At 40.1% G+C, this 27,749-nt stretch overlaps 2 protein-coding genes across 2 annotated transcripts; one reads left to right on the top strand and one right to left on the bottom strand.

The window, feature by feature from the left end:
- The first annotated feature begins 15,099 nt into the window (after positions 1-15,099).
- LOC127783750 (uncharacterized) lies at positions 15,100-16,102 on the top strand. The gene is made up of 3 exons (XM_052310920.1): positions 15,100-15,246; positions 15,342-15,558; positions 16,035-16,102. The coding sequence occupies exons 1-3, from the start codon at positions 15,100-15,102 to the stop codon at positions 16,100-16,102; spliced, it is 432 nt and encodes a 143-aa protein (XP_052166880.1).
- Positions 16,103-16,739: 637 nt separating this feature from the next.
- Positions 16,740-21,774, bottom strand: LOC127784689 (annexin D5). Its single transcript, XM_052312035.1, has 7 exons — positions 21,531-21,774; positions 19,873-20,018; positions 19,423-19,641; positions 18,710-18,925; positions 18,533-18,622; positions 17,093-17,293; positions 16,740-16,985 (listed from the first exon to the last, which is right to left on the bottom strand). The coding sequence occupies exons 1-6, from the start codon at positions 21,604-21,606 to the stop codon at positions 17,093-17,095; spliced, it is 948 nt and encodes a 315-aa protein (XP_052167995.1). The 5' UTR covers positions 21,607-21,774; the 3' UTR covers positions 16,740-16,985.
- Between the last annotated feature and the right edge of the window lie 5,975 nt (positions 21,775-27,749).

Below are 27,749 nucleotides of genomic sequence, written 5' to 3'. Positions count from 1 at the left end.
CGATAGAGTTTTAAACCGGGACAAAAAAAATCATCTTTAGTCCCGGTTTCTATTCAAACTGGGACTATTGTCGTTTTGGTCAACCCAGCAAAGATGGTTTATCCAGTAGTGACAGTATGTCTGGAAAAGAACGTAACATTGTATATTTTCGACATGAGGGAGTGTATATGTTGTGAAACCATGCAAATTCTTGTTGGGGGGGGGGGGGAGGGGGGGAGGAGCAGGAAAGACTTACTATACAGCTTGCAATTTTTGAAAGGAAAATGATGTTCCCAAGAATTACTAACTTCCAAACGATGTTTTTGTATTTTTTTTTCATAACCGTTTGATGACTTTGACCAGAAGAAACAAAAGACTTTTAACATAGTACTGGTGACATAAACAGTCCATTTCTCACCAGTGGGAAAAAGGTTTCAGGGGTCCCATAAAAAGAGTTTTTGTTTCTCTCTTAATAATATATATATTTGTGTTGGGAAAGAAGCATCGGTGCTTTACTTTCTGTTTATGATTCGTATCAACTCATAATCCTCATATAAGATCTTACTATCAATCACACAATTTAATTTGTTTTTTGTCGTCGACACGTCATGCATGCATGATAGATAATGCTCACTTGTATGTATATTTGCAGAGTCTCTGTGCAAAGTTATTGTGATCTCTGAACTTGGTAGTAGGCATATATGATGGGACAACACAGTGCCAACTATTCCGGGCCTCGTGTGTGTGCATAGTGTTACTTCTAGTAGCTAGGAGTACCAAATATGATTCTTTTTTTCCTAGTAAAAGCTGGCTAGCTAGCATCATTTCTACTACTACTCTTATTGAGATTGAAGTAGCTTTCATATGTTCCAATCTTATGAAAATTGGCTTCATATGAAAGGCCCCTTATTGACATGCAAATTAAGCTCTATGACCTATAGCAAATTCCTTACATGTTGCCACCAATCCTATGCTAAAAGGTTGTTGAGTTCATTTAATTTAGAGAGCGTATATAATGGAATGCCGCAACATCGAACCTTCCTATTAAACTCGAGCTTGCAAGCTACTAAAGCTCTAAGATATGCGTGAGCTCCCTAACAAGCCGAGCTCAACCTCATGGCCGTAAAGTGCTCGAATTCAAAAAGTTTTTTAGATAGGACCACACTTACCTGGTTTCCCTACACATGTTTTTGTCCAATTTTTTGAGTTTAGATTGAACTTATTCGAACTTTCACCCTGCTTCTATATGGCATTAGAGTGTAGTCTTTGAGCGTTTTAAGCCGAGCTCAAGCTTCCATAGAAATTAATGTTGAACTTCAAACTTCATGAGCAATCGAAGGCAACTTAGGCTTGGCTCACACGTTGTACCGAGCATAAGCTTGGGTACGCAAGCTAGCTCACTCGATCTGGGCTCGTTGAAAGCTCGGTAACCTAGCTATCCATCCATGGCATGATATACTAGCTAGTCCAACAACATGCACCACTACCCCCATGGGCATAGTGCACAAATAATCCATACACACACACATGCATGGATGGATGCATTCACTGGGCCACCACTCTCCTGTTTACAGATCAATGAGGGCAGGGACATGTATGCTAGTAAAGGAGAAGCAAGAATAGATGGGGAGAGGTTGGAAGAATTTAACTCAGCTCCCCCCATGGCACTAGTCTTTTCAGCTAGCCTTTCTCTTTTGCATGGAGGGGGAACTGAAAGGGGGAGAGACTATGGCTGTGTTAGATGCAGGGATCTAAAGTTTTGGCATATCACATCGGATATACGGACACACATTTGAAGTATTAAACGTAGTTTAATAACAAAACAAAATACAGAATCCGCCTTTAAACCGCGAGACGAATTTAGTAGGCCTAATTAATCCATCATTAGAAAATGTTTACTGTAGCACCACATTGTCAAATCATGGCGCAATTAGGTTTAAAAGTTTCGTCTCTCAAATTAGTCACAATCTGTGTAATTAGTTATTTTTTTCGTCTATATATATTTAATACTCCATGCCCAAATAATTAATGTGACAGGGTGTGAAATTTCATCGGGATCTAAAGAGGGCCTATAGCTTAATTAGCTATAGGTATGTACTCCTATGTCATGTGTGTATAGGAGGAGGCCAGCAAGCAAAGAATATTACCATTCCCCCCTCACTACACACACCCCCAACACATAGGGTAGGTACCAGCTACCCCATTGCCATCCAACCAACCAGCATCTGCCACGTGGCATGGAGGACATGGCCAGTCTTTCCATCCCATCCTACTATAGGAGTAGTGTACTAGCTATCTGAAGACCAAATCCTTGGAGCACACTTTGTGTCACATGCTTGTGCATGGGCCTTTTTTTTTTTTGTCCATGGTTTGTGTGTGTGTGTGTGTGTCTGTGAAGCATGAAGCATGAAGCTGTAGCAGATCACCGGCATTTGTGGCTCTTTTTGATATTTGATACGGCCGTGTCAATGACATAAAGTGAGGCCAAAGCTCCTCGTCCATTCCCAAACGACACCTTTGCGCTTTTTAAAGGGGGGAAAAGATTCGTTAGATAATGTGCCGCACGTCATCGGCGCATGGATGATAAGCAAATAGTCAACAAAAGAAATGACTAAATAAACGTAGGCTGTGTTTAGTTTGTGTGCCAAAATTTTTTTAAATACACGGACACACATTTAAAGTATTAAACGTAGACTAATAACAAAACAAATTATAAATTCCGCCTGTAAACTGCGAGACGAATCTATTAAGCCTAATTAATCCATCGTTAGCAAATGTTTACTATAGCATCACATTGTCAAATCATGGCGTAATTAGGTTCAAAAGATTCGTCTCGCGATTTACATGCAAACTATGCAATTGGTTTTTTTTCGTCCATATTTAATGCTCCATGTATATGTCCAAACATTTGATGTGATGAAAAAGTTGGAAGTTTGAAGAAAAAAAATTTGAATCTAAACATGGCCATAAACACTACTCTCTCGGTCCCATTTTAAGTGCAGTTCTGGATTTCTGTGTCCAACGTTTGATCGTCCATCTTATTTAAAAAATTTTATAAATAAATTAAATAAAAAGTCACGTATAAAATACTATTCATATTTTATCATCTAGTAACAACAACAAATATATTAATCATAAAAATTTTTAAATAAGACGGACGGTCAAATGTTGGATACAGAAATCCACTGCTGCACTTAAAATGGGAATGATGGAATTCTGTTTCGGACAAGCCTAAACACTAAACCTTACTCCCTCCGGGTCACTTTTATTTGACGCTGGGCTTAATAGCTTATGGATGTAAAATATTAACGTTCTAGCTTTTCAGGAGTACCCCTCAGAGATGTGTTGTTTCGTCTCCGTAATATTGGTATTCAACATGGGTAAAAAGGGGGATATGGATCTTAATTAATTATTACTCGTCGGTATTTGAAATGCTATCTAAAACATAAATTAAAAGAGAACCAGAGGGAGTAAACCCTAACGAGATACATATCCTTACAGATTCGATGTCTCGTAGCGTCGACAACGGCGCACACACGCATTCCAGGCCACAGCACTCAGATCCTTAGAAGATCCATGTTTTGGCGGTCAAAAAGGTTGGACATTAGGAATAGTAACAGGGGCACAGTAAAATAACGTTGCCCAAGATGGGGAGGGCAAGTGAGGGCAGGTCTGAAAGAAACCACAGAGGTAGAGAGAGAGAGAGAAAGAGCGAGAGAAGAGCAAGAGAGAAGGGGGGTGAAAGAATGACAAAGAGGGAGAGAGGGGCATTGAAGTTGCTGTCAGCCACCCACAGAGTATTTTACTGCTTTCCTCGACTATGACTTCTCTTTGTCAGAAAGATTTGAGATGAGAGAAGAGAGAGAGAGAGGGAAGAGAAAATTGAAAGAAAGAAAGAAACATGCATGCATGTCTAGAGAGAGAAACAGAACAAGCACGTACTCTGATCATATGGAGATCAGCAGGAGAGAGTTTAGAGAGATAGAGAGAGAAAGGAGAGAGAGACTGGACTGTCTGTCTGACTGACTGGCTTGAGGCAGCAGGGAGTAAAGAGCAACATCCCTGATATAAATACAGAGGGAGGTAGAGAGAGAGTTGTGTGTGTGGCAAATGCATGATTTTGCAATCCATTGCTTTATGATTGAGCCTTCACCTGCCTGTGCCCCCCTGCTGGTTGCTGCTCCTACCTCACTCACCACTAGCCTGCAGCCTGCACTGCACCCTGCCTTCTCTCTCTCTCTCTCTCTCTCTCTCTCTCATCCTCTCTCTCTCTTTATTTTGCTTGTTTTGTTCGTAACACTGACACACGAGAGAAGAGAAGCATGATGACCTTATGATGGAGGAGGTTGCATGCATGACCACTTGTATTTTTTTTCGGCTTGCTACTCGTAGCTTGCAATTGCTTTCTCCCTCTAGACTTCTCTCAAGTGTTGGTAGCATTCAAATTTGGAATCAAAAGTAAAAATAGAAAAACATGGTTAGATTCGAAAAGGACCCGTGCCTTTCATACATGGTTGGTCCGACCGATGGCATAGAGACGGTCATAAGGCAATCTGATCCGAAAAAAGAGCCAACAAATCTCATCATTTTTTTTCTCTCTACATGCTGTTGACAAGGGGGTACGAAGTGTGTGACCGAACAAGGCTCTCAAAAATTAGGAGCCCTGAATTTTTCGTATATTAATCTATGTCCCAATGCATTCTAGTAATGTGTTTTACTCTTACTCTTTTATGGATTTGACTAGAACCCGGTTGTTTTCTTTGGGCTCTTATAAGTGTTTGTGGGTAATCATGGCCACCTCAGAGAGCTGTGGCTCATGACGATGATACGAACGTGTGTCCTAGGTATTAAAGATTATATTTTTCTGTGTAGTAAAAATAAATCACTGCATTAGGATACAAATCTTCTTCCCACCTCTATTTAATTTATTTTCTTCCAACCTTGGTAGAACGCCACCGCTTATCTACTCTTTTGTTTCTTACCATTTTCTAAACATATTGGTCTCAATTTGTGTTTCGCAAAGGACCTCGAATCCTTAGGCACGATTCGGTCTCTACTTATTCGGCCAAAATATAAACGATTATAAATTTTATGGAGATTAATAAAAGATATAAAATTAAACGTGGAATAGTTGTAATTAGCTGAGATGAGTAATCAGGTAAAAAAAAATCAAATAATATATGATTATGATTTGTTAAGATGAGCGGCAGGTGGAAAAGTAATACTAGAAAGGACCAATCCTATATGTGGGGCCAGTCGCCCTGTGAGCTAAAAAAAAACTCTGCTATATTTTTTTCTCTAAGTCAGCATGGGCCGCACGCATTGTCTTAGCTTGGTCCACTCTGGAAGTATGAAGTACCAATATGGGCTAGAGTATGTTCCTCTTTCTCACTCATTGCTGATTGTCGTGTTGACGCTGGTTTGAATAAAGCTTGATTAGATGGTTGCGTCCAAAATTACCTTGGTTAGGGATTATTCATTACTGTTTAAATTGGTCAAAACTGAAGGAAATTCGATTTCATTCTAGCTCTACTTGTTGCTAGATCTCTTATCTGAAATTAATGTCACACAATAGATAGTACCACCCACGTTTTTTAATATATGATGTCATCGACTCTTTTGACAAACATTTGACCATTCGTCTTATTCAAAAAATTGTGCAAATATAAAAAAAATTTAAGTCATGCTTACATAATATTTGACAATAAATAAAGTCACAATAAAATAAATGATAATTGTATATTTTTTAAATAAGACGAATGGTCAAATACATCTAAAAAAATCAACGGCATCATACATTAAAAACCGGATAGAGTATATAATAATAAATCACTTTTTGAATGGGCACAAATCACCTATACACCCCCCTTTAGCCACCTGGGTTTGTGGGCAAATTCCCCATTTAACTTTTATGTTATTGTTAGGGTAGAAGTTAATATTTTCGCATCGAACACTAGCTATGGTTAAATTTTGCATTGAACACCTGAGTTTTTTTTTGGTCCATTGTTTTCTTTTCAGCATATCTCACCAGATACATGCATGCATGCTTATAAGTTGATGGAAATAACCTTAATAGTCTCAAGCAGTAATATTTCACTGGAAATTCAGATTGGGGTCATTCCCTACTCCACAAGAAAATTATTATATTGCGCAAGATATTTTCTTTTTAGTGTGAATTTAAATGATAAAAAGCATGTAAAGTACTATAATCCAGATATAAAAAAGTATGTCTTACTAGATAATGAATATTAATCAAGACTCTACAAGGTTTGAATATAATTAGATATATTTATATCGCCAGCATGCATGGTAGCTTAAGAAACACTTCTAAAATATTGGTGATGTATGTTCGACCAATAAATATACCTACTTATATATATACAGCTCCAACCAACGCATGTTTCTCACTAATGTGCGAAGAGCCCACACATTATATATTGGTATGTACTACCTCTGTTTTATAAATAGATAATATTGTTGACTTTTAAAGTAATGTTTGATTGTTCGTCTCATTTAAAGTATTAGTATAAGTCATACTTACAGTTTTCTTTAATAAAAACACGTATATGTCACAACAAAATAAATATTAGTATCTATATAAATATTTAAATAAGACAAATAATCAAACATTACGTGCGACCATGAGTCATTGCTCTGGAGGGGAGTAATTAATACCAACGATTCTCCTGTTCACCACACTGTTCATATCCCAATTAAATCATGACAATAAACCCTACATTTGCTGGGGAGATTAAAGGGTTTGTCCCTAAACCACCCATGATTAATTAAGGGTGACAAAACAGACACATTATTAATTATATATCGCTCAGCATTTAATCCGTGTGTGTGTGTGAGCAGCTAAAGTTTTCAACTCTCTCTGACGCACGAACACATGCACGAACAGTGCCGGGCATAAATGTGTGTTTTGCTTTTGTTTATGCTCTGTGTTTGTTATCACGAATTGCTGCCCGTTTGATTGGCCCCTCCATGAGATATGGGAGTTCATCCATCCATCGCTCCATCTTGCATCGATTGATCGATCTGCAAAACTAAATGTTTATCCCTGCAGGATTGTTCTGGCGAGAACAGCAAAAGAATTGAAGGGGGGCCTTTGTACATACATGTACTGTCAGCTGCCAATTAATTAAGAGGTTATTGTAGGGGCGTGTTTCAACAGTTCAAGGAGAGGAAAAAAGCTAGTTCAGAAATTGACTGTGCCGTATATATTGTTGATTAATTAGGAGGTATTGTATAGTTGTACTATTTAAGATCCAAAGACCAGTCAACCATGCATACATGTGTATTGGTGCTCGCATTGGGGCGGTAGGTGGAGTCGTGAGTGTATGACTCTATCCACTGCAAAAATTAAATTATAGTGCCTATACATTTTGGATGAATATATTCCTAGCTAGCGTAGAGGCTGAAAGTTATACTATATTTTTATTGTCTAAGAAAACTAAGGTATATATTTTTAGTTGGTCCTTAATGTGGGAAGGTGTGCTTATTTTCATAGGCCTTTAAGTTACAGATGGTGCATCATATCTAACAGCCTACAAAAGTTTATTTTAGTCACTGAAAAACTATTCTTTTAGAAACATAGTATAAACACGCCCTCGCAGCACACAAGCACTCACATCTATCAACGCGCACATACATCATGTTGTATGAGCACCTCCGAAAAACTTGGTCAATATATATCTTGAAAAGTTTTTTTTAAGTAGTGATCTCCATTGTATTAAAAAAAATCAAGGACTAATTAGTTGTGAGACGATCTTTAATTTTGCATGGTTGTGCATTTCATGATTTCTAAAATATTGGAAGTAGAGAAAACAAATAATAAGTGTACCTTCCTCAATTATCATGCGTTAATTAGATTCTCATTTTCTTACGTATGAATAGAAATAAGGAATTTTCAGGCATGTTGCAAATAGAAAATAGTGCAAACGGAAAAGGATTTTTTAAATGGATCATACATATGAGCTTATTACCTCCACATTAGCCTACAATAGACTGCCCCCATTTCAAAAGGCATTGCCCTAATTTCTTATATTTTGTGACGAATATAGTATTTTATTTTCTTTTTCTCTCCCCAAATAACAACCGTGATTATTTTACAAATCGGTAATAAACCTTAAATTAGGGCATGCATTGGTGAGGCTGGAGAACTACACACTACTTTGGTATTTGCTACTCTTACTTGAGATGCCCACAAATACATCTAATGGCCCAGCAGGCCTCATCGATGATCTGGGCCAGATTTTGGTCCTGGCCCATCCACCATGGGAAACACAATTTGTAATTTTGGATACAATCTTGTCTTATTTATCTATAGGGGTGTAAACGAGTCAAGCCGGCTCGGCTTGCAGTGGCTCGTAATAAATTAGGCTTGGCTTGGCTCGGCTTGGTTAGAGAAACAAGCTAAAACTTGAGCTCGGCTCGGCTCGTTTCCTGGCCCGAGCCAGCTCGAGCTGGCTTGCAAGTCTTTCTGTTAAAACACCTCTTCATATATATTTTGTAATTATTAAAAAAATTTAAAACAAATCATCAATATGTAAAATTTAAATTACTTTATACATTCGATTCTTCAAAATCTTAATGATGAATTTTAAGTTGACAAATAATAACGCTAGATAAAGTAAAATAATCGATATAAACACACGATGGCCTAGGCTTGCGAGCCAAAACAAGTGGCTCGTGAGCTAGCTCGGCTCGGCTCATTTCAGCAACGAGCTAGAAAGGAGAATTGGGCTTGGCTCATTTGACTTACGAGCCGAGCCAAGCCAACCAAGCTCGAGCCAAACCCAAGTTGAGCTCATGAGCCCGAGCTTTTTTCCACCCCTATTTATCTATGCTAGTACAATATGCACGTGCAGTGTAATGAGTCCATACTACTAAATGGACTATGCCTGGATATAGATGTACCTAAAGCGGGAATTATTTTTTTTATCAAACAACTTATCTTTTTTTTCCCAGAGCAACCACTTTTCTTTTTCTCACAATTGTTTTCGAAATATGCCCCTGCGCGCCGCGAGGAGGGGTGGAAAGGAGGAGGACTATGATCGAAAAGACTAATGGGCGAATGTTCGACATTAGTCGATCGGGCGAGTCGGTTGGACTAGGGAATCCGTTTCTCCCTGTTTTAATTTTTTTCCTCTTTTATTACCTGATTCTCCCGTAATCCATTGCACATATCAAGCCTTGCTTTTTTCTTCTTTTTCATTCCCGTTTGTTTTCCATATTTCATTTTTTCCTTATAGTCTTTTTTTTAGCATTTTTAACGGATTTTTTATGAACAATTTTCACAGGAACTTTCTATATATAAAATATCCCAACATATAGACTTTATGTACGTAACAACTTTATATATATAAACGTTGTATATGTTTATATAGAAATTATACCTGTAATTTAGAAATTTAGTGCATAAATTAACTATAAGTAAAAAATGTTGATGATTACCAGAAATTTTTCAAAAAAAAAATAAAATAAAATCCAATTCAAACAAACTCGTAACTGAAAAACGATTGGTCACGTGAAGGTCTTTTAACCGAAACAAATGCAGGCTTGATGATTAAAAGTACGATTAGGAACGAAATAAGGTATGGAAGGCTGTTGAAACAGTTCGCGAGATTCTCACGCTCTCGAACATCCATGGACTATACTTACCCGACTGTGATCGATATATTTTCAACAAGGATATATAGTTCTACGCCGTCATTTTTTTAACTTGAAAGTGTTTCTATTTCCTTGTTACATTTTTTGTTGATATTGGTGAATATAAAATAGTTGCATAATTTTGAGTCTGTGTTCCGATAGTTTGTGATTATGATTCGTAAAATTATAGATAATTTGATCAAAGTATCATATAACTTTGTTTTTGTGAAATAGATTTAGCACCAATCAATTTATCTACAATTTAAGGTGAAGTATCGCAAAACTACAAGTTTAACATCAATTTAATTGAAAACTAAAATTCTAACAAAACAATGAGATCTAAACTTTAAAATATATAGTTCTATAATCATTTTTATTGTCGAATATAGTTTTGTTTATAATTTAATTGAAAACTATAAGTCTAACAAAACAATGAGATCTAAACTTTACAATATATAGTTTTATAATCATTTTATTATCGAATATGTAGTTTTGGTTTTGCAATCGCCCTATTGATATTTTAAATTTTGCTAATTTACTCCTAATCTTTTGGACAAAGATATCCATATTTCGACTTAAATTTTCAATAGTGCTGGTGAGCATGTGCGTGATTAATTTGGTCCATTTAATCATTTGCACCAAATTATATAATCGAGAATAATTGCGAAACACTATAGGCTTGTCGACCAAGGCGTCACCATATCGTTTCACTTACATATATGTAGGTTATCTGTCCAATATCACATTTTCGAAGATGTGTCTAATTAACATTAATGACATGTGGGAGCCTGCAGGATCTTTCAGATTGATTACGGCATGTGACAAAAATGCAATCGACGGCGAGATCGAGGCTGTCAACGTCGTGCAAACAGTTCAAAATTTTTGCAAAGTAGTACAGACGTACGTTTCCCCGGCCGATCGATCGACAGGTTGATTAGCTACTATTATATCCGATTTGGACGCTTCACCCGCTCCCCGTATTATGGTACGTCTTTTCCTAATTAAGATATAGATTTTATCTAATTTTTTTTTGTTAGCATGTTAATTTCGTGCGAAACTTTCTATATTAAGTGAAATTTACTCAATTGCTTTAAAATATCAAATAAATCTTACTTTTAAGTTTGTAATAATTAAAACTTAATTAATTATTTTAAAATATTAAATAAATCTTACTTTTAAGTTTGTAATAATTAAAACTTAATTAATTATATGTGGTGATGGATTTTTTTTGTTTTTCTCGTGCGTATTTAGCCTTTATCTTTAACGAACATAAACGGGCCGGGGCATGTGTTCTTTTGATTGATTGTAAATTATGTAAGCATCAATTAATTAATTTATACTATTTGCAATCAATGGATGCCATGGTACAGTTGTCTATTCTACTCCAATTGCTCCCCCAATTAACCCTAACCACTCGTGGACTAGGAAATTCTGTAGATCCCTCGAGAAAATGTCTCTCCTTCTAATTCGTTGGATTGAATGAGACAACGATGGATAGATTATAGCAATAATAATACCCAATTTACCCGTCGTTGTTGCGTACGTTATAGTAGTATAGGTAGTGAATACATATGGTTTTTACTCATTATTTATTGTCACCAATTTGATACTGTATTTTAATAGCCTCCGTCAAACTATACTAGATATCTTAAACGTGCTAGATTTACCGCGAGCTTAATCGATCCACGCCATCAAATTTTGCATAAAACCCCTCGTTATTTTAATATTTCTGATTGAGTCCACCTAATCAGAGCCGTTGTTTCTCACGCGTGGACAAAATCTGGCCATTCGTTTCCTATCTAGATGGTTCCGTCCTTACCTAGTCGTAGAATCGACGAGCGCTCCCCTCCCCACGTCGCCCTCCCCGATCCCCTTTCGCTTCCCCTTCCGATCGGCGATTCGGCGGCAGCGTTGGAACCGTCGCCGGTTTCCCCGCTCCCCTTCTTCTCCCTTCCCTCACGGCGGCGTCGGGGCGGATGGCGCGTTCGAGTATATGTAAAGACACAAATGGCGTATATGTAAAGACACAAATAACATACGAGTTGACAGTGAGGACGGAAGAGTGGCGTTGGCTTTTTGCGGTGGAGAAGCAGTTGGGTTTGGTCGGGTTGAACCGTGACCCAACCCAGCACATACAAAACGACCAGCAAGAAGTTTTGGTTTGGTTTGGCAGGTTATGCAAGCCCAAACCGGCAGTGTACAATCCTAACAAATTATATATGGCATGTATTAGAACAATATCCTCTTCTTTTTATCAACAAAACATCATGTTGTTTCACATGACTATATAGACAATATGTTGAACTATTAATAGTCTTATATACAAAGTTAGCAATATATTAGGGAAGCTCGAGAGGGGGTCGCTAATGTGCGACTGATCGCGTGTCATGGTGCGCCCATGATCGGATCAACACTTTCCTTCGAGCCCATCCCCTACCTCCCACATGTTGTATAAGTTCTATATTTATATGTATATATTTATATGTATATACATATATGTACAAAGTTCATACACATACCTATGTGTGTATAAGTCTATAAATTTTTTTATATGTATAAACTTTAGACACATTATGTGTATGTACAAATTTTAAACATGTAAATTTGAAACGTATTTGAAATGCGATTTAAAAAACAAAATAAAACAAATAGCCCGCAATCCGGATTTTGGCCTACTCTATAAGAGAAAAGCCCAAAAGCCTAAAATGGAACGCATACATAGGTTAACCAAAACAAAAGAAAATATAAGGCCACCTATTGACTGGGCTTAACAACAGGAAAACGAGGCCCAAATCTCAATGGCCAAAAATAGCAACTCGGGTTGTCAGGCCCGATCACGCGCCATGTCAGCACGGGGCGCGCCAGATCGCTAATTTGCATTTTTGAGCTTCAGAGGTGTTTGGAGTTAATGATGCATGACTCCACTCATCAACATTTTAAATCGGTGTGCTTACAATTGGCATGTGCGAATGCACTTTTAATAATATAACTTTGGCATGATCAGAGGTTTACAACTGACCTTCATCTCTTTGAACTCCATTTAACTTGGAAAAAAGGGAGTATCTAACATTGGTCGATTCTAACAAATTATCAGATGTAAATATAGTGCAATCACAATATAATTACATTAAAACTTGCATATAATTACAGTGCAATTTGCATGTTACTTTTCAAAAACCCTAAGGTAACAAGCTATTTTAGCGAAGCGGAGGTCGCGAGACTGAATCTCCCCACCCATGCACGCTACAATTTTTTTCATGCACAAATCTTGAAGTAAATATAATGATTTAAAATTATGTGAAAGTTACATTGAATTTATATAGTTACACTATAATTATATTGTATTTACTTCCTCCGTTTCACAATGTAGTCATTCTAGCATTTCTCACATTCATATTGATGCTATATATCTTGATTTATTAGCATCAATATGAATGTGGAAAATGCTAGAATGACTTACATTGTGAAACGGAGGGAGTATATCTATAAATTTGTGAGAGAAAATTTGTTGATAAATATATAGCGAAATCATTGTCTAGATGGTTTAGGAATTAATACTTCATTTGCTCACCTGTACACATATATGTTATCTACGGTCTACATATATTAATTGGTGTTTCGTAGACATAAATAAAAACATAATGTTTTTTTTTTTTGAAGTAATAGACGGTAGGAGTTCTACCGGATATATTAGAAGAAGAGAGTTGACCTTGTTTATAAGGGAAACCGGGCCCGAAAACCATACAACTACACGGTTCGCTAAGGGGAAACCGGCAAAACCTTACACAGAAGACAAAAAAAAGCTGTGACAAAACTATGAACCACAGAAGTAACCGAGAGAGGAGCAAGTCTTTCAAGGTGAAGCCTCCAAGGAGGTGAACAACGATAGAAGCCACTGCTGACGCCCGCCCATAACTGGACTGGGTTTTCACCCAAGGGGGAGAGAGTCCACAAGGCAACACCTTCAAAGAGGAAACGGCACCCGCAGGCGTCGATGTCGCCGATCTTGGAAGACCAGGGCTTTCACCCAAGACTCCCTCAAAAGGTGTAGGACCTCCAAGAAGCTAGAGCAAAAGTGTTGAGTGTTATCGTTGCCCAGCTCATCGGCTGACCCGATGCAGCAGCTCCGACTCCGCCTTAACACAAAAGCTCAGCACCGTAGAGGAAAAACACACTGCTCCAATCTCGGCACTAAGACAGGTCCACACAGTCACAGGGCACATGAAGCACTGGCAAGGCATAAGAGCCCTGACTTCAGACGGACTGAACCACCTTCATGGACGAACACTTCTCCTCAACAACCGAAAGACTCCACAGCCAGGTTTGGAACAGACGGCCAACAGAAGGGAGGAGCATCACGGAGGGTAGGAGGCCTGGCCGGCTTGAAGAGGAGCTGAGAGCTAGAGACAGGGGCAACCAGGACCTCGGTGTCAACCATGTTTCCAGCGAGGAACTCCCGGTTTCGCGGGACAAAACCTCACGACTACGGCAACCACCTCCAAGTTTACCACCAGTGCAGAGAGAGAGGAGCACTGGGGCGAGCAGCAGAGCAACTAGTCAACTGGCAGCAGAGATCAACTGGTAGCAGAGATGGCGAGAGGAAGGGAGGAAGGAATAGGGAAGGGCGACCTCCCCTTCTGCTTCGCTTGTGCCGACGGCACAGAGAGGAGAGGAACATCAAGAGAGAAGAAGAAGGGAAAGAGGGGGGGAAAGAGGGTGGTTGTGGAGAGGGAGGAGGAAGGGAGTGGTGGCGGGATGGAGACCCCGGCCGGCCTCGACCTTGCCGACCACCGGAGCCGGCGGCCGCCGCTAGCACCGTCCTCCGCCGCCCACGCGCCGCCATGCGCGCGCCTCGCGTCGTAGCAGCCTCTTCCACCGCCGAAAATCGGAGGGCTTGCCAGATCCGGCGACGGCGACGCCGGATCTGCCGCCGCCTAGCCGGGAGACCTCGCCGCCACCTCTCACCGACGCCAACGAACGCCACCTCCCCCGCGCCAAAGAGGAAGCGCCGCCGCGGAGAAGGCCCCGCCACCGCCATCCTAGCTCACCAGCCGGCTTTGCCGGCGGTGAGCTCCAGCGGCGGCGAGGTAGGGGAAGGAGGGAGAGGGGGGCGGCGGCGGCGGCGGTAGGGTTCGCCCCCCGTGTCGCCTGCGCGTGGGCGACAAGGTGGGGGGGGGGGGACGGGACTGTACCTTCAATAAAAACATAATGTCAGCTAAACGAAAGCTAAAGGCAATGTCCACGTGTCAGTCCCTGCTTGCTGCATGCCAAATCAGCAGAAAATCGGATCGACCACGCGAACGACACGCGCGAGCGTTTGACTGCTCATTCGTCTCCCCCGACCGAGCTATGGTCGACGTCGACGTCGCACGGGACGGCGCCGCCGCGCGCGCCAACGGCGAGGCCTCCTCCTCGTCGTCGTCGTCCTCGTCCTCCGGCGTGGAGGAGGCGGTGGTGGTGGTGGACATGGCCTCCTCCCTCCCGTCCGTGCTCCGTGGCTGCGCCTGCGCCGACGGCGGCCGCCTCCTCCGCGACGCGTGCCACGGCGCCGCGCGCGGCCTCGCGGCGTGGACGAGGCGCGGCGGCGCCGCCCGCGCGCTCCTCGTCGCATCGGTGAGCCGCCGCCACCGCCGCCGCCGCGCGCCCGCTGCAAATTTTCTCGTTGGGTGTACCTGTACGTGATCGATCCGGTCTCGTCTCGTCCGCAGGTCGGATCGGTGGCGCTCGCGGCGCTGACGGTGCTCCTGGTCGCCGCGTTCGTCCTCGTCGCGGCGGCGACGAGCGCCGCCGCCGTCGCGGCCGTCGTCTCCCTGGCGGCGCTGTCCGCTCTCCTCGCCGTGGCGTACGTCGGCGCGTTGTCGGTCGCCGTCTTCGTCGTGGCGGCCACGACGGCGGCGACTGTCGTCGCCATCACGATCGCCACTGGTACATTACATCTCGTCGACCTTGAGTTGCCGGCTACTACTCCTCTCCTTCCTCATGCAATTTTCTTCTTATTTTCACTACATTTTCCAGTGATATTTCTTTTGAAATTGCAAATGGTGAGCCAAGCAGGAAGAACAGCTAGCGCTTTTTGTCTCAAGATTTCGTCAACTTGGATATGAAATAATGTTATAGATTATTAGATATTTTTTAAAATGTATGATGTTATTGACATTTGAAGTGACTTTGAACCATTAAAAAAATTATATAAATATTATTTATATAATTTTGATTTATTTTATCATAAAGAAACTATAATTTTAATTTATACGTTTACATAAGTTAAATGTTATGCCTATCGTATATAAAAAAAACAAAAAACAAAGGTAGTATAAAGGGAGGGGAGGTTCTTAACTTAAGCACTGTGATATTCAGTCGTGCTCAACTAATGCATATTTGACCGTGCTGTTTAACTGCAGGTTGGGCTGCATTATTTTGGATTATTTGGTTTGCTGCAAGGAAATGCCTGGATCTTGCTACTAACTGATCAATAGGCACAAGCTCAGGATGAGAAATTGAGAACATTTTTTTTAGAAAATTTCGCTTCATTTTCTTTTTGTAGTGATGCATCCTGTGAATGTTGTTTCTGATGATAGCTAGCTTACCTGGTTTTTATTTGTAGTTCTGTACATGTAAATATTCAGTTCGCTGTTCTTTCTTCAGATTAACCATAACCTGCTGGCATTCATGCTCACCACTCTCCATAAGTCATGCGAATCAATTCACCATGATACACGCTCAGTAAATTATCTCTGAATTCCTGGGGAGTAGTTGGGTAGCTGAAACTTTCCATTGGTTCGTTCATATCACTGCAGGCAGTGCATCAGAAACATTAGATGCGCCAGTCTCACTCCATGCTATACGGATGGCCATACATGAGTACATGACACGATATCAGAAAAGCCCATTTGTAAAAGGGCATAGGAAACCACCGGCAATTTTTTTCTTCTGAACTTCGACTAAGGGTGCAAGTGAGTCGACCAGTGAACCCACTTCTAGACCAAATCAGTGGGTTACCCGACGTGGGCTCATGGTTGACCCACTTGCAGCCCTTTGTCTTCGTCAGACCAAAATTGAACTTCAGTTACGGTACTAGAGAAAACAGAGAAAACACACAAGCAGTATGACCAAATACCATCACTTATTCGAATAAATGCACCGAGTAACGAGTGACTTGTCAGATGGAACCACCAAACCATATTAAGCACCAACTATTTAATGCCCAGGTTATATATATACACACATTTTTAAGCAAGCACACACACGAATAGAGAGCACAATGATGGCGACATTTTACAGTTTCCAGGTAGAACCACTGCATTTAGGATAGTCATGGAACGTCAAGTGCCACAGGGTCGACGAAATGTAGCCTAAGAAAAGCAGAGGGAAAACACAAGAGTTAATATGAGCACTTCCAATTTCTTAACTTAAACTAATATATTGTGGCATAGTAAGGCATCAGCACCAGATGACGTACCTAATGGCTACCAACAAGAGAAAGGAGGAATGTTCGATAATTTCCTGAGGTCTCAGAATGGATAGCTTCAGCTAATGATTTTTTGTATTTCTTGTAGTACTCAGCCTTGATATATTGCATGTCGATCTCAGTCCTTGTTACTACAACCCTTATAAGTGTACTATCATCAGTGCCCATACCTTTCATGGACTTCCGCAAGACCTAAATTTATATGGTTCAGAGAAAAATAAGGTCATCACAACTACCAAATGAAGAAGACGTCAATCTTAAAGAAGGAATCAAAAGAAGTCTTAAATGGAGAGGATAACACATTTCATGAAGTTCTTTATATATAGGTAGGTTTGAGGATGCTAAGCACCTCTGCATAAACAGATAACCACATTAATGGCCATGGAAAAAAATTTCATATGCATTAGACATCTAGAATTAGCAGCATGTTAAAATAGAAACATTGTAACATCAGTAATACTACTAGTTACCAGCCTAAAATGATAAGAGCACTAGTGATCAGTCCAGGAGTGATAGGGGGAATTAAATTTGAACATATACTGTTCATTCAATTTTTTTAAGGAATATTCAGGATGCATTTTTTTTGGCAGAAATATACCGTCGATCTCGCACAACCGTTACGTGAAAATGGCGTGGCCGTGACGTCGTGGGCAGTATCGCGCGGCACCGGCGCGAGACCGCGTGGAATGGAATAGTGAGACCGAACGGTCTCAGGGACCAGACAGCGATACCGCCGATTCAATTAATTTGCTGAACGGTCTCGCTAATCAGGATAGTTAATCACTAATTATTATTAGTTAATAATTAATTAGGTAATTAATCACTAATTAAAGTGGAGCCGTTGGACGGTGTCGCTGTTCCCATATGCGAGACCGCGCGGTCTCTCTCTTCGGTTCCGCGAGACCACACGGTCTCACACTTTCGCTGCGCGATACCGCTCGCGACGTCATGCCATGTCATTTTCGCGCAACGGTTGTGCGAGACTAACGGTATATTTCTACAAAAAATTTTGCATCCCGAATATTTCTGAAAATAATTGAATGAACAGTATATTTTCAAATTTATTTCTGATAAGGGGAAGGAAGGTAATAGAGGATTCAGTCGTGTGATTATGATAGGACTCCAAGGAAAAAAGACGCCCATGGATTGCAACTAGAGACGCACAGAAAATAAGATAACTACAGAGCTTAGCCAGCTCTTGCAGGCTTTATGTTCAGTAATGGATGGGGCAACCACATATTTATTTCCAGATGCTATAGATAATTTGCTGCATCAAAAGTACACAGCTGTCTGCCATACTTCATGTGGATAAAAAAGCAATATATGTAACAAGAAAATTCGGTGCACTATTTGGTGAATTTGCCTCTCCAATGAATCAATAGTACCATAATGCTTATAAATTTTCTTTCTGAAGATTGCAGAATGAGATACCTTTGCAAAATACTTGGCTGGATTCTCAGCGCATCTGAGGATAGTTAGCAGAGCAAGTTCAAAGTTTCCAGATGTTTCGCTCTTCACAACCTACCATAAATGGAGGACACTCCGTGATCACAGTGAAAAGTTCCATGAGAGTGAGAGACCAATACATGTATACAAGAGTATTATTACCTTCTCCAGTGACCGATCATACATATGATGGTAAGCAGAGGCAACAGATGCCATGTGTGCCCAGCTGCGTTCAGTGAAAATGCGGATGAAGGTCTTCTCATCAGTGCCCAGCCTTTTCTCACCAGCTTTATAGAGGTCCTTTGCATCGTGTGTCACTATAGTAGGATCAACCTCAGGACCTTCATAGCGTGGAATCCCCACATAAGCAAGCAAGAGCTGCAACATATGTTATATCATTCACTGCCTCCAGCAGAAAAATAAAAGTGAATTCGTATAGGTATATTAATATGAAAATATTGATCGGCATATTGGGTAGTAAGCAGCGGCGGAGCCAGGATTTAGGCATGGGAGGGGCCTAAGAATCTTGGATGGGGCTTAATATACTTACTTAGGCTATTCACCTAATTAATTAGATGATTATCTGTAAACACAAATATTGAAGGGGGGCAGGCCATTGGCCGTCCCCCCTATCTCCACCGCTGGCAGTAAGCCTATATAGTGCAGATCTCTTTGTACATCACAGGTAAGGTGAAACAATAGATGCCAAGATAAAGAGTTTCACTGGCTATTAAGATATTTCTGAGAAAAGAAATAGCAAAATATCCGTGTTTCAGAAACAGCTTTCAAAACTACAAAAGATAAGCAATTCGAGCACCTCATCCATGTAAGAAGTCAAACGAAAAATAGAACAGATACTCTAATAAGAATAGGACCTTCTGATGGTCGCCTGATGTGCGCTGACCAATGTCGTGCTCAAGATAAGTACCAAATTTTGCATGATAAGTCTGTTTCATTATTTGCAGCTGCGATGGTGTCCTGGAACATATTATCTCAGTGGCTGCTCTCAGGTCAATAGTATCACCACTCAGAGCTTCTCTCAAAACAGTTGCATCTCGTCCAGCAGGATCAAGAATCCATAGCAGCATTGCTTTCTGCAATCATGAACAGAGTTAATCATAAATAGCACATCAATCTAGAGTAATTTAACTCTTTTCAGAAGTGAGGTAACAAATATTTGGTTAACACTTATCGAAGTAACTTGTATTAATTATCACTTGGCTACTATCTGAATCTACAGCTAGATTAAGTATATCGCTACAGTTAGCTTTATAATTTGATCTATTATTCAGTAAAATGAAGAATTCTTCTAGAATTTTGCATGCCTTGTGGTGTCCACTGAGTTCAGATGATATACGGCGAGAGAGATCCTCAGAATACATAGTCCTGTATTCCTGTTGAATGAGCGCGCGTTGCATCGAGTCACGATGAGTAAGTATATTTATAACTGTTGTACTATCACAGCCAAACCCTGTAAGACCATCAGCAGGTCAAAATCAAAAAGGAAAATAAGAACATAAAGCAGGGCAGCTACTAGCTAGTAATGAAAATTTCACAATATCAACTAAAGGTTGTATTTATGCAAACTGCTCAATTGCTAAAATGGAGTTTCTCCACCCACAATTGTAACCTTTGACCACAAAAACTGTTCACAGATATTTGTCACAACTCAGATCCCACAACCTGGCTTCACATTTTACCCTACAATTAATAATTTCATTCCCACTCCTACTCAGTTAGGCTTCTGAGTTCCTGAGTACTTGCCTGCAGATTCGCACACCAAACAAATAACCAGGGCAAAATGGTCACATCAAATGGGTAATGCGATTGCCTAGAGCTTGGTGTACTGGGGGGAATAAGAGTCAGTAGTATACTTAATTTTGGAAGCCCAGATATTACTAAATCATATGAAGTCATACCCAATCTAAAGAAAAAATTATTATACAGAGAAAGTAATAGATGATAAAATGGACCAGAAAAATCAAACATATAAGTCATTTGAGGATTTGTCTCAGTCAAACTTTTCTAGCTTTGACTATAAATAAGTAAAGAATAATATAGATTGAAGCATAAGAATGATGTTATAAAATTCACGGTGAAGATGTCCATAATATGTAATTCTTTTTATGCCAAAACATATTTTCTAAACGACTTGGGAATGTCCTAATGACTCGTATAACTTTGTGCTTTCAACATGTAAATCACACATGGGGTTTTGTAGTCACAAAAACGATAACAAAAACAAGCATGTCAATATTATCTAAAACGAATTCTTTTTTTTTACCATAGATGATAAGATTACTTCCTTTTCCTTTTCAATTTAACCGTGTGCTCTATACCCAATAACACCCACATCCAGCAGCTGTTAAGACTACACGGTTGTGCACTTTGACCCTGAAAATGGACCTGTTGAGATGGGGACAAGACTGTAGTTTATCTCCGTATAAATCCACTTGACTCCAAATTCTGTTCGGGGCAATTTCTAAAATGGGTCAAAAAAGTCCTAGTCGATGCAATTACCACCACTAGAACCCTTGAAAGCTGCCCCATTCCCGACCTCGGCCCGTCCTGTCCAGGTTTTCAACATCTGACAGTCTAAGACTCCAACAACAACAGTTCTACCTTCCAAAACAAAAAAAAAAAACACCTGAATTCAATACATGACAACAATCCAGCGGATACTGCAACGGCGATTCCCCCCACTTCCCCCATAAGCCTCAACACATCTGAGACCGAGACCGGCCGCGCGCTGACCACACCACACAAACACTAACAATCCATTACAACGAAACGCTCGCCGCTGCACCGAAAGTCCAAAAACCGCAAATCCCTTATAACCCTAAAAAAAAAGCATAATATCATCAAGCTCGCCAAAACAGCACACACCATCACCACACCCCAAGGCCGCGCGAACCCTACATCCGATCGCGTCGCGACTCCCCCCGCAAGGGGAGACAAAGCTAGAGAAATTTGAGGGGGGGACCTTTGAAGGCCTTGTGGAGGTCGATGGCGTCCTGGCGAGGGTTGGTGGGCGCCGGCGGCAGGGTGAGGCTCGCCATTACCGCTGCGCCGCTGCCGCCTCCGTCTCCGGCTCCGGCTCCGGCTCCGGCGGCGACTCGACTCGATTCGATTTCGATTCGATTGGGATTTTGGGGAGGTGGTGGTAGTAATCTGCAACGGACGGTGTGCTTGCTTTGCGTGTGTTATGTGGGGGATTTTTTTTAGGTGGCCGGCCTCTTGTGGTGGTGGTTGGACAGTGTCCACGCCTTTTGCTCGTGGACCGGTTCCCCCTGCGCCACGCACGTGCCGAAATGCACCTTCGGGGGTTTCGGCTTTCGTTAGCACGTTTTTCGTACCCTACATCGGTATATATCTAGTGCGAAAACTTTTTTTTATAAACCCCAGGACAAATACAAGTGCCCACAAGGTACGCACACTCAGCCCCTATACCTGCATACTCTTCCCTACCCATATAAGTATAAATTGGTAGGCATGTCTTGAGATCGACGAAGTCATCACAAGCGCTTTCTCTGGAAGACTGGGCAAGTATATCTTGAGATTGATGAAGTCATCATGGGCGCTGTCCTCCGAAAGAATGGGCTGGCATGCCTTAATATTGACGAAATCACCAATAGGGGTGAAAACGGATCGGATATTATCCGATCCGCTCCGAATCTGTCCGAAACGAAGATATGGTATAATCTTTTAGAAATCCAGCGGATATGTATGCAGATGCGGATGCGAATATGGTATCTCTAAAATCCAGTGGATGCGGATTATCCGACATTTTTGTCGGATTATCCGATAGGCCGTTTGTCGGATAATCTGAAATTATCAACGTATGTAACCACTCTATCTATTACATATAACATAAGTTGGTACATCCAATTGCTAATTCATTAATTAATATAGATTTTTTAGTCTAAGGCTTTTATCGTCTCATGTCACACTCGCGTAGCTATATTTTTATATTATGGATATTATGAATTCATGTTATTTAGCACTTAATCATATAATTATTACGATGGGTCATTTATTGATTATTGTATTAATGTTCCTTGGATTGCTAATTCGATGTTGTATTGATTTCATATACATGTAGCATCCGATAAATTTAATCCGTTTACGAACCGGTTCCACGCCGACTCCGTACCATTTCCGACATCCAAAACAATCCGCTCCATATTCACATCCTTACATTATCCGCACCCACTTCAAATCCGCTTAAAAAATATGGTTTAGGATATGGTATGACCATTATCCGTCCGAATCCGCTCCGTTTTCACCCCCTAGTCACCATAGGCACATCGCTATTAATGGATAGTCGCCTACCACTGAAAGAATTATTAGCCGTAAATAAGAGTACTCGTGTTAAATCTAGAATTTAAACCAGGGTGATCTGGTTCCACCACAGTGAACCTACGTTCATTTCGCACGTGTAAAAACTTTTTATATACAAAACGGTAAGTTTCGGCGAAAATCTATTTTTCAAATTTTAATAATTAATACTCGGTTAATATATTACTGATTACATCTCTCGTTTTTTGTGCTGCGCTGCAGCTAATCATCTGTTTCGAAAACGCAGTATAACCAACTGTTGGCTCTAAATCATCTATAACTAATCTAATAGCCAATTCATATAATAGTTAACTATAAAAATATACTACACCATTAATACTTAGTCCTATCTCATATACACATAACGTCTTGAAGTTCGTGTTATAACTGACTACGAATCTGTATCCCTTTTTTTCTCTCTTTTCCTTTTTCTTCTTGATATGGGATTATAACTGGTTTGTAGCATGCTATTGTGTCTGCTCTTATAACACGTCTCACATTTTTATACTACATGGGGTGCCACGTGGGGGTATGGTGTGAAACTGTTAGGCATCAACATATAGCTGTAACGTGTAAACTATGTGCTACTGGTAGTAGTTACACCAAAAACACATTTTACACGTATGTGCTTTGCTGATGGCACGATAATCATCGGACTCCGGATCTCTCGTGCCACGTAGAATTGACTTGTCTAATTAATCTAGGTACCAAATTAACCCCTAGCTAGGTAGTACATGGTCAAGGCAAAAGACCGTATCAACCCACTCAAGAGTCAAGATGCCTATGTATGCAAGTTTGGCGATGACAATGATGCGTTTTAACATGTCAAACCATATCCCCTGACTTAGTGAAGTACCGACTACTATGCAATAGTCTGTATGAGTTTCATAATCCAACACGATGTTTTAACATGTTTTTCATTTTTGAAATCCCGAAAGTAGGATTCATCGGAGCATAATTATTAACATGTTTCAACACCGTATTTTTTTTATTCATTTTATCATTATAATTATTTCAAGCATGATTTGTATTTCAACATACTTGTACAATTATTTTGAATAAAACGAATATTCAAATGCAAGTTAAAAAAGATCAACAATGTCAAACTACTCCCTCCGTCTCAAAATATAAGCATTTTAGAATAGTCTAAGTCAAACATTTTCGACTTTGACCATTAATAACACAAAGATTATAAAATATCAATCATGTAAAATTGATGTTACTAGATTTATCATTAAACAAACTATCATAATATACAACTCTTTTTATTTATATCATCTTACTTTTATATATATTGTTGGTTAAAGTAGCATCTCGAAAACTATTTTGAGATTTAAAAATGTTTATATTTTGGGACACAAGGAGAAAAAAAAAGGAGCACTTTATTTCCATTTCCATGTTAAAAGCATTTGACTCTTCGGAATACATGTATTACATCTACCACTAATCGTAGTTTAATCTTAAAAAAGCTTGTTCTTAAATAGGATAAAAACATTCATTTATATTTAGAAAAACTTTTTGTACTGTTATTTTCTAATTAAGATGTAGATTTTACCTCAGATTTCATCAACACGTTTTTTGGACGGTTAAATGATACTTTATTAAAAAAAATTAGAAGTTTTTGTAAAATATTGAATAATTAAAACTCAATTAATCACACAGCACGTGTTGAACGATCTACTGTGTACACAGGTGTGGGCTTACATTGCTAGGACTCAAACCCTTGCTTTCATTCGGGTCTATCACTTTTTTATATTTGAAATTCTATAGAATAGCTCATTAATTTGTTTCTACAATTCATTCGCAAAATTGAAGAGAAGAAAAGCAAGATGTGCACGAAAGAATATCAATTACGTTGTCGTTTTAAGTGCGCTCATTTTATCTTCGCCTTAATCTCTCAATCACCACTACCTCCGGTGTTATCATCGTATCGTCCCAACAACTAAAAACAAATGGAACACAACGCTGGCTAGGCCGGTCCGGGTCAACCCACAATCGTTTTTATATACTTCCTCCGTTTTTTAATAGATGACGTCGTTGACTTTTTCTCACATGTTTGACCATTCGTCTTATTCAAAAATTTTATGCAAATGTATAAGATATAAATCACACTTAAAATACTATGAGTGATAAAAGAACTCATAACAAAATAAATTATAATTGCGTAAATTTTTTTTAATAAGACGAATGGTCAAACATGTGAGAAAAAGTCAACAACGTCATCTATTAAAAAACAGAGTAGTATATAAAAAAAAGACGTAAACCTGACTCTGCTGACGATAAACGCCTAAACGGGCCCCACTGGCACCGATCAACCACCGTTTCATCAATAAATATACCCGGTCCACTCGTCCTCCCCTGAACTGAACTCTGAACTGAACTGGGACACTGTGACCTTGAATAGTTGGAGTTAAAAAAACGAAGAAAAAGAAAAAAAATCTAGTTGGAGTTTAAAAAAATGAAGAAAAAGAAAAAAACACAGTATTCTAACCTTAAGTATAAAACATAAAATTGCAAAATATAGAAATAACAGTTTAATTGGACCATAGAAAAAGCACATGAATTGAATGAGACTGACACAAAGGAAACTTTTTTCCAAATTCTCTATAGAATTGTTCATTGAATTTTTAAAGGATGGGATATGATTCAATCCTTTAATTCAAAGGCATTAATTCAAGTGAATTCTTCCAATAGGGTTGGAATCTTTCGAAATTTCTGCCTTTTTCCTCCTAAACAAGAGCCTCATTGTTTTGCTCAGCATATTTGCAAACGAAAAATGAAATGTTATATATATGGACATGGCTACACAGCTAGTGGTAGCTAGTTTGTCTAAATCAGCTACCACTCCATCTATGATAAACACTATCCACCTACACTTCAAATACAATTTTCTCTTAAACTACTCATCCGGTATACAATCTGATTACACCGTTGTGTTCGTAACAATTAAATCTTTATAACAAGATCTCACATGATTATATTTTGATGAAAAAAATATAAATTACTTTTGTAATATATCTAAATTACTTTTAGATTTCACTCAGTTACTTCTTAGATATATAAAAGTAATTCAATATAACCTAAAAGTAATTTACATATATTATAGAAGTAACTTATAACAAAAAGAAAAAATAACTTCTATAATATATGTTAATTACTTTAAAACTTTATTGAATTTACTTTTATATATTTAAGAAGTAACTTAGTGAAATCTAAAAGTAATTTAGATATATTATAAAAGTAATTTGTGACTTTTTATCAAAATATAATAATGTGAGATCTTGTTGTAAAGATTTAATTGTTACGAACACAACGGTATAATCGGATGAGTAATTTAAGAGAAAATTTTATTTGAAGCATAGATGATAGGAATACTTGTTCTACTTGCTTGATCAATTAGTACTATAGTAAAGTAAGATTCTTCAAGACATATCTGGACAACAGCTGATTGGATGATAGGGTCGCTCATTATGACTAAATTGAGAGCGCTCTCGATTTAGATTTTACGTATATATATGTTCTTAGCGATTTAAAAGCAAAGGCTGAAAAATAAACTTTGATGAGAAAACCTCAAAATCAGCTTCAAGAAAATTCAAATTTTGGCTGATAAACATAAATATAAGCGAAAAGATGAGGTCACAAATAACCCTAGACCCGTACAATATATATCTACAACTAACATATGGGTCTCGGACACCCCAGGTTACTACTATTATTTATTTTGAAATTATTATTTATTTTTTTATGACTTATTATCTAATGTACTTTAAGCACACCTTTTCGTTTTTCATATTTGCACAAATTATTTGAATAATACGAGTGATAAAATATCAAAATCTCTTATATTAGGCCATTAGGGGACGGAGGGACTACTTAGGGCATCTCCAATCAAGGATACTCCATAGGTACCTTCACTAACTAAGGGCACTCTCTAGGAACTACTCTTGCAATGGAGGATACCCCTGATAGTCCAAGAAGTGTCCCTAACCCAAAAAGGCCACATAGTTATTTTACTATACTACCCCCTCTCTTCTCCCCCTCTCTCTTTCTCTCTTCTCCTCCTTTTATTTTTCTTCTCTGCCTTCACGCCCTCGCGCCGACCACCACGCCCGCTCAGCCGCTCTCGACGAGGCGACGACACCGCCCCACCGCCGCTCGTCGCCGTTCGCCTCACCAGCGCCAGATCCATCATCCCACGCCCCCCTCTCTCTCTCATGGTGCCGGGTGCGGTGGCGGACGGCGAGCGGCGGGCGGGGTGGCCGACGGCGATGGGTGGACGACGGCGAGCGGCGCACGGAGGCCGGATCTGGCGTGCCATGCCGCCACCGCTCTCCCTCCACCGTCGCTGTTGCCGGTCGTCACCGAGTCATCTCCGTCTCCGGATCTGGTGCGCCGCCTCTCTCTTCCTCTTCGCCCCACCTCCAGCCTCTCTCCCCGTCCTCCCCGCCTCCGGCGTCACCGCCGCGCCTCCACCGTGGCAGTCGCCGCCGCCTCCTGCTCCTCCTCCGGCTCGACCTCGAGGGGAACAAAAGAGAAAGAGGGGAGAAGGGTGAAAGGGGAATTTGGTGCTGGAGCTCCGGTGTCCACAGGAACCCGTCGCCCCAAACGCGTTGCTCCACGTCGTCCCTCAGCCAAAAGCGAGCGAGGGACGCGCTCTCTCCCAAGGGATGACGCCGACAGAAAAGTGGACGGCCGTCGCTAGCGGCACGGACTGAAGCACCGCATTGGTGATGGCCTTACTAGTAAGAGCAGGTACAATAGCAGGCTATAAGCCAGCTGCAAACATATTTTAAGAAGACAAAATGAGGAGAGAAAAGTGCAGTGGGCTACAGATTTGTAGCCAGCTGTAGTACGGACTCCAAGA

The sequence above is a fragment of the Oryza glaberrima genome, chromosome 9, assembly GCF_000147395.1.
Source record: "Oryza glaberrima chromosome 9, OglaRS2, whole genome shotgun sequence".
NCBI classification, from domain to species: domain Eukaryota; kingdom Viridiplantae; phylum Streptophyta; class Magnoliopsida; order Poales; family Poaceae; genus Oryza; species Oryza glaberrima.
Note: the sequence above shows the minus strand (reverse complement) of the source record. Positions and strands in the feature narration are given on the sequence as shown.

Excerpts from the sequence above, each read along its gene's own strand:
- LOC127783750 (XM_052310920.1), top strand. The coding sequence starts at position 15,100 with ATGGCCTCCTCCCTCCCGTCCGTGCTCCGTGGCTGCGCCTGCGCCGAC. Across the intron at positions 15,247-15,341 it reads GCGCGCTCCTCGTCGCATCG|GTCGGATCGGTGGCGCTCGC; the intron begins GTGAGCCGCCGC and ends TCTCGTCCGCAG. Across the intron at positions 15,559-16,034 it reads CGCCATCACGATCGCCACTG|GTTGGGCTGCATTATTTTGG; the intron begins GTACATTACATC and ends GTTTAACTGCAG.
- LOC127784689 (XM_052312035.1), bottom strand. The coding sequence starts at position 21,606 with ATGGCGAGCCTCACCCTGCCGCCGGCGCCCACCAACCCTCGCCAGGAC. Across the intron at positions 19,642-19,872 it reads AACTCAGTGGACACCACAAG|AAAGCAATGCTGCTATGGAT; the intron begins GCATGCAAAATT and ends TCATGATTGCAG. Across the intron at positions 18,926-19,422 it reads CATCAGGCGACCATCAGAAG|CTCTTGCTTGCTTATGTGGG; the intron begins GTCCTATTCTTA and ends CATATGTTGCAG.